General features: G+C 38.0%; 1 protein-coding gene across 1 annotated transcript in view; it reads right to left on the bottom strand.

Annotated features, from left to right (window-relative positions):
* Positions 1 to 6,406: 6,406 nt before the first annotated feature.
* The window catches only part of LOC103590656 (myosin-8-like), a 27,534-nt gene continuing 26,231 nt past the window's right edge, over positions 6,407 to 7,709 (bottom strand). The window contains 1 exon segment of the mRNA XM_008572948.1: positions 6,407 to 6,688. Coding sequence (XP_008571170.1) covers positions 6,539 to 6,688 — 150 coding nt within the window. The 3' untranslated portion in view covers positions 6,407 to 6,538.

Raw genomic sequence — 7,709 nt, 5'->3', positions numbered from 1 at the left:
AAGGGTAAGGAAATAGTGGCTGTGTGGTGTCTAAATAGATGGATCAGAAAGTTCCTTTGAAGAGGTGATATTTGAGCAGACACCAAGTGAAGTGGATGAGTAAGCCTTGAGAATATCGAAGGGGAACGGTACTCCAGGCAGAGGAAACAAATGCAAAGGCTCTGGGAGTCGAGCGTGCGCGCACTGGAACAGAAGGAAGGCCAGAGGGCACAGGGTGAACCAGCAGCATGGAATAAAGGAGCAGAGGTGGGCAGGGGCAGGTTGGTTTAGAATCTTGCAAATTAAGGTAAAGATTTTGGGTTTTAAATGTCGGCTGTTATTGTAAAGGCGATTTTATTTCCGTATTCTGTGCTGGCTGTTGGGTCTATTACCTGCTCTTTTCCTTCTCAACATCGGTTCATTCTAACAAAAAGCATTAAATGTCTGCTCTTCATTCAACAAATGGCCTATGAAGACACTGGTCCAGGCATTGCGGATAAAAAGTTTGTTCTCTCAAACAGTTGCGGGGAAAGATGGGTGGGTCACCGGATAACACATGAAAAGACAGCGCTGCGGGTGGGATCTGGACACCCTGTGACCACTTAAGAGCAGCCATGCTTCAGATTCCCAGAGAGGGGAGAAGTCACTTCCGGCGTGCCCCATGGCATCATGGGAGGCTGAGGGAAGGAGAGGCCAGAAGTGACCCGCCATGGCTTGTCTGGGAGGCGATGCTAGTGAGTGTGCAGGGCTTTGCTAGCCCACGTGATTTGTTAGAGCTGTGCGATTTCAGACAGTGACTGCGTGCAGGACTGTTTGGTGGGAGGGTGTGAAATTGGGTGTGGAGAAGCAATTTGAAGGCAGGGCCCTTGACAGACTGGGCCAGAGGAAAATTTTGGAAAATTCTTAGTCGCCAAATTCCGTTTGAAGTTTTCCAGTGCTTAGGCAAGCGTGTTATTATGTTGCATCTCTCTCTATGTCTGTTTCCTACATAATATAGCAAATCAAGTTTGTATACTAAAATCTGTGGGTATCAATTGAATTATTTTTCAGGATAATGAAAAACAATATGATTCTGTTGTCCAGAGGGCCTTCAACCATCCATTTTTTAAAAACAGACTTCTTATGATTTGAGCCATCTCACTGCTCATTACCTCAGTTTCCCCAAGAGAGAGCCACAAGCTATAATTTCTGTGAGGAGCTGAGAAAATAGTCTGCCCTCTTGTGAAGGTCAGGGCACTGTAATCTAAGAAAAGCTCTGTTTTGGGTGCGTTCCCCAAGGGTGGTGTTTTTCTCCATCATGAGTAGCTTTCTTTTTCCTTGTGGCCTCTGGAAGCAGCATCTTGGTAGCCCTTGGAGCTAGGAGGGAGGAATCAGGCTGTTAAATTCCATCCTTAAGTAAGGTTCTTTCCATCTGCCCACGGCTGATTCTTCAGCTTCCTGTTTGGGAAAATGTGACCGATGAAGTCTATCGTGAAGGTGCCTGGGGACACTGATATGCGTAACATGTGTCCAAACCTTTGGCACAGCCAGGAGGCAGAATTTGTTTGCTCCCTGACAGCTGCTGTGTGTTAGCCCTGGAATGTTAATCCTTACCAAGAGCTTGGATGAAAGGCGACAGCTTCTAGCAGCTGTGCTAGTTGTCTCATTCATCAATGACCCCTCCTCCTCACCTTTCTGTTGTCAGTTATATGTATGTCTTTGATGAAAAGTGACACTGAGGGTTGTGATCCGTTGCCGGACACGGAAAAAAAGACAAAAGACAAAAAAAAAAATAAAATAAAATAAAAATAAAAATAAAAAATATGGGCCTTTAAAAAAATTTCAGAAGTAATATATAGATTTAAAAACATAATCAAACACACCAAAGGAAAATTTTAAGTCACTCTTAAAATTTTAGCATAGAGGTAATTACTCTATCTAAATTTTGTTTCAAGTGGATACGAAATCATCTTAAAAGGCAAGTTACTTTTATTTATTTAAAAAATATGGGCCTTTAAAAAAATTTCAGAAGTAATATATAGATTTAAAAACATAATCAAACACACCAAAGGAAAATTTTAAGTCTCTCTTAAAATTTTAGCATAGAGGTAATTACTCTATCTAAATTTTGTTTCAATCCTTCCACACCTTTTTCCCCATGTTTGTATGTACTCTTAAACTCATACATAATTAAGGTATCAGTGTGTCAGTGCTGTTTTGTATTCTGCTTTTAGAATATGTTTTCAAATTTTTCTCCTGGTGTTAACTATCCTATGTCATGATTTTTAATAGTTACATAGTGTTCTATCCTTTGAATATACCATAACTTATTTAACCAATTTTCTATTGTTGGGCACTTAGGGTACTCTAATTTTTTGTCCTTTTAAGTATTCTAGTGAGTGTAATTGCACATGAATGTTTATACATGTCTTTAATTATTAAATTTATAGAATGTACTTTCTGGGCAAAAGTTAAGGATGTTTAAGGGTAACAGTAATGGACCCCCTGTTACTGGAGCCTTTACAGTAGTGATTTGCATAGGAAAACAAAAGTATTCATTAAAAATCTTGTCGATCATTCAATATTGTGAATGTGCAATGATCAATGCAAGTTGACTGCATAAAGAAATGAAAAATCTTGAAAAAGCTTCAGAATTTAATGAAGTGAGTGAAAGTGGCATTAGAAATCTGCTTGAATTTTGCAAAGCTATTGACCAGTGTTGATTCAGCAGTGTTGGACTAGTTAACAATTGAAGAACAGGTAATGGACAAAGATGATGACCCAATAGATGCTTCAAGAGAATGAGTTCAGGATCAAAGGATTAGGAAGGACCTTAAAAATATCAATGAAGCCATCATGCATTTTTGCAAAAAAGGACATTCTTTATGATTGCATCACAAAAGTTAAACATAAAGGACCATGTTATGCTGTCATATAAGATTGTGAGAAATGTGTCCCTTTCTTCCCAAGTGCAGCATTGATTCATTTTTTTGGTCTGTTTTAAGAATTAGCAGAAAGTTGTAGAAGATAGTTGCAATTAGATCTATATCTTAAGACATAGGAGGGTACTTCAAAAAGTGCGTGGAAAAATAGAATTGAAAGATAATATGCATCTTTCCATGAGCTTTCTGAGGTACCGTCGTTTATCAAAATAAACACATTTCAATACTTTTGGTTTTATTTTTAAGATCAAATTCTAATTCATAATTTACTATAAAATTTTGGACCTCATTTTAATTTAGATTCACTTATTTATTTTTTTGGTGGCTGGCTGGTACAGAGATCTGAACTCATGACCTTGGTATTAGCTGCACTGTAACCTGCTGAGCTAAGTGGCCAGCCCTAGATTCACTTTAAATGGTTGTTTTTCCAGATGGCCTGATTGTGTAGAAAATCCCAAGGAATCTACAAAAAAACTCAGAACTAATTAGTGAGTTCAGGATACAAGATAAACACAAAAATCAATTGTTTTTCTATATGCTAGCAATGAACATGTAAACACCAAAATTAGAAATACAATACCATTTATAATTGCTTAAAAAAAAGAAAGAAAAACAAAAATTTAGGTGTAAATCTCTCAAAACGTACAGAATTTGCATGCTGAAAACTACAAAATACTGATTAATGAAATCAAAAAAGATCTAAATAAATGGAGAAACAGACTGTAGTCATGAATTGGAAGACTCAACATAGTAAAGATGTCAAAAAACTGATGATGCAATTCCTGTCAAAAATTATAACTCTCACTTTAAGGTTTGGCATACAGTATTCTAATTATTACTATTTTGCTAAAGTGCTGTAATTGTACTATGAGGATACTTTAAAGTTCATGGAAAATAGAATTAAAAGATAATGCAAATCTTTCTGTGAACTTTTTGAAGACCCCTCATATTTCTCCCAATGAAAAATTTTAAACATCTTAATGGAGGTATAATCAACATGCAATAAACTGCACATATTTCAAGTGTAAAATTTGATAAGTTTTGACATGTGTGTACACCTGTGAAACTATGATCTCAATCAAGGTAATGAACATGTTCGTTAACTCCAAAAGTTTCCTGCTGCTCCCTTGTAGTTTCCCCCTTCTGTCCCTCTGTACTTCCTATAACTCGCCCCCCGCCATCCCTAGGCAACCACTGGTCTGCGTTCTATCACTGTAGATTGGTTTTCATTTTCTAGAATTTTATATAAATGGAATCATACATTTTGTACTTTTTAGGGGGTCTGGCTGCTTTCAGTCAGCATAATTATCTTGAGATTCATCCATGTTTTTTGGTGTGTTAATAGTTTCTTTTTATTGCTGAGTAGTATTCCATCGTATGGATATCCTACAATTTGTTTACTTGTTCACATTCACCTGTTGATGGACATTTGGGTTCTTTTCAGTTTGGGGCCATTACAAATAAATACGCTGTGTATAAATCTTTGTGTGGACATATGCTTTCATTTCTCTTGGATAAATACCTAGGACTGGAATGGCTGGATCATGTGGATAATTTCTTAACTTTTAAAGAAGCTGTCAAATTGTTTTAGTGTTTGTACCATTTTACATCATCAATAGCAGGTATGAGAGGTCCAGTTTCTTCTGGGCCAGCACTTGGTCTTTTAGCCATTGTGATAGGTGTGTAGTGGTATTTCATTGTGTTTTAATTGGTATTTTCCTAACGATTCATGATGCTGGGTCTCTATCATCTGTGTGTCTTCTTTAACAAAATGTTTGTTTAAACCTTTTGCCTTTCTAAATACTGGGGTGTTTGTTTTCTTTTCATTGGATTTTTAGATTTGTTTGTATATTTTGAAAAGAAGTGTTTATATATTTTGGATACAAGCCTTTTATCAGGGATGTAAATTGCAAATGCTTTCTCTCAGTCTGTGGCTTGTCTTTTCGTTCTTTAACAGTGTTTCTCAAGGAGCAGAAGCTTTAAATTTTGATGAAGTCCAGTTTATCATTTTTTTTCTTTTCTGGCCTGTGTGCTTGGTGTTGTTAACAAAGAAATCTTTTCCTAAGCCAAAGTCATAAAGATTTGCTCTTATGTTTACTTACATAAGTTTTTATGACTATAGCTTTGATTTCCTCTTTGATCCAAAATTTTGTTCGAGTATTTTGAAATTTTTGTTTTAAACTTTAGTTATTAATTTTAGGCATATTTGCAATTGTGGGCTGCACAATTTGTACAGTAAAAGATTGAAGCTGATGGGGTTGAGAGGTCAGGGGATAGTAGGTGCTAGAAGGTGGAAGAAAGGGTATATAAAGTACAATGTTTGTCTAGATTGCATTTTATTTCTACTGCCTCCCCTCTTTCTGGAGGCCAAAATCATGTTATTCTCCACCAAACCTTTCTTGTCTTATATTGATTTCTCTTCAAAGTTCATTTTTTCTCTTTTCTCTCTCTCTCATCTGATATAAGCCAAAAATCCTGTAAGTGCTACCTTCAGTTAATTTCGAATCCATTCACTTCTCATCATCTCCCAGTGCTATTTCTCTGGCCTAAGCCACTGTTATTTTTTTATCATTTATTTTGCAGTAGGCTTTTCTGACTAGTCTCCCAGTTTCTACCTTGGCTCCCATCAGTCTATTCTCAACATAGCAGCCAGAGTGAGTCTTGTACAATGCATATTAATATCACTTTTCTGCTCAAAACCCTCCAAAGCCTTCCCACCTCACTCTGAGTAAAGGCAAAAGTCCTTAGAGTGGCCTTGGAGCTCTACACCATCTGGTCCCCGGGTTCCTCTCTTAGGTCGTAATTGTCTATCTTACTCATCCTTCTTCAGCCATTCTGGCCTCCTCCTGTCCCCACAGCATCCCAACTTACCCCTGCTTTAGGGCCTTTGCATTTTCTGTTCTCTGTGCCTAAAAATGCTCTGCCCTCATTTACTCACTTGGCTTACTGTCTTGCTTCCTTCAGGTCTCTGCTCAAATGTAATCTTATTAGAGAGGCCTTCCCTGACTACTCTCTTTAAAATAGTAACTGTCTCCTCCCTACTTCTTAATTTTCCATTAGCATTTATAATCTGGTATGTCACTTATTTACTTTATCATCTTTCTGTCCTTGTAGAACGTAAGCTCCCAGACAGTAGAAACTGTTCACTTCTGTACCCACAGAACTTAGAACAGTGCCTCACACGTAGTAGATGCTCAGTATCTATTTGTGGGCTGGGTAAATGAATGGGTCCATCTGGGGTGAGGCAAGCCTCAGGGTGTGATTTCCTCAGTAATTTGTAACAATCTAGAGAGATTTAATAAAACAAGCCCAGCAAAAGATGTGTGTGTGTGTGTGTGTGTGTTGAGGGAGAGGTGTGTGGTGGGAAAGGGACTGCTTCTTGGTGATAGAGGAAAAAAATATTGAATGCTGTGCAAAGCCAAATATAATACTAAAAAAAATTAATAGCTATGTGAAAACTGTATTTGAGAGTAAATAATTTTGTAAACAAAAAAGTGAAAGTCCGGTTTAGTTTGTAAATTTCTTGTAGTTTTTATTTATTCAACATTAAGAGAAACATAAACATCATAAAGCAAGTGACCCAAAATAGCACATTTTGTGCATTTCTTCAGCCACCGGGCAGGATCAGGCAGGTGTGTTTACTCTGCACTGATTTTTGTGTGAACCTCCCGGCTCTTCACTCGCAGTTTGTTGACCTGGGATTCGGCAATGTCAGCCCGTTCCTCAGCCTCTTCCAGCTCATGTTGGAGCTTGCGGAATTTAGATAGATTAACATTGGATTGTTCCTCCTTAGAGATAAAATTGTGAGAATTAGGCTTTTTGGTTCCCATTGCACTCGTCACCAGACAGGATTATTTCCTCAAATCAAATATTTCCTTCTTATTGTCTGTTTACCGTATCTGGCTTCAATTCTGGACAGAATTTATAACTTCAATTACATTTTTTGCTTTAAGAATGGAAGGAGAAATAGTTTTAGAGTGGAGGGGACAGCCTCATGTCAAGGCCATATATCCGTTCATGATGTTTGTCCTGGGTGGAAAGGAGGAAGAGACCCATGTACCCTTATAGAGTTCAGAAAGTAAATGTAAAGTCAAATCATAACTTTGGGAAAGTCCCACTTAATTTTTTTTCTATATATAATGACTCTAGTATTTAGATAAAAGGAAGAAGTGGGACTAAGACAAAGTGTGCCTGGTTTGACTTATTACCATTTGTGCTTTTCCCTTCTTTCTCTTCCTGCCTTCCTACTATATGTGTCTGGAAGAATGGGGAGACAACCAGGAAAAGTGTAGCTGGAGAATCTTCCAGCACATTCTTATAGTAGCTACAGCAAATGTGGGGAGAAGAGCCCCCACTGAAAAAACTGATAGTGAGTGAATGAGTCAGTTGGGGTAAAAGATTGATGTTCAGCTTTTTTTTTTTTTTTAAAGATGACAGGTAAGGGGATCTTAACCCTTGACTTGGTGTTGTCAGCACGGGGGGCACCCAGTGCGCTAACTGGCCATCCCTATATAGGGATCCAAACCTGTGGCCTTGGTGTTATCAGCACCACACTCTCCCAAGTGAGCCACGGGCCAGCCCCAGATGTTTAGCTTTTGAGAATACTTGATTTTGTGTATGTCTAGAGGGAAAGGAATATTTATCATGTTGTTAATTAGATCTCCTACTGTATATTCTTTGTAGTTATCAAATAAGGTGTATTATTTGGAACTTTCTTTTCCCCCCAGCTCTGACAAATTGCTTAATAATAAAAATATTTCCGGGCCGGCCCGGTGGCGCACTGGATAGTGCGCCGCTTGGGAAGCGCGG

Source organism: Galeopterus variegatus, unplaced genomic scaffold, assembly GCF_000696425.1.
Source record: "Galeopterus variegatus unplaced genomic scaffold, G_variegatus-3.0.2 Scaffold852, whole genome shotgun sequence".
In the NCBI taxonomy this organism is placed as follows: Eukaryota; Metazoa; Chordata; class Mammalia; order Dermoptera; family Cynocephalidae; genus Galeopterus; species Galeopterus variegatus.
The sequence above is the reverse complement of the archived record's forward strand: the minus strand, read 5'-3'. Positions and strand labels throughout refer to the sequence as shown.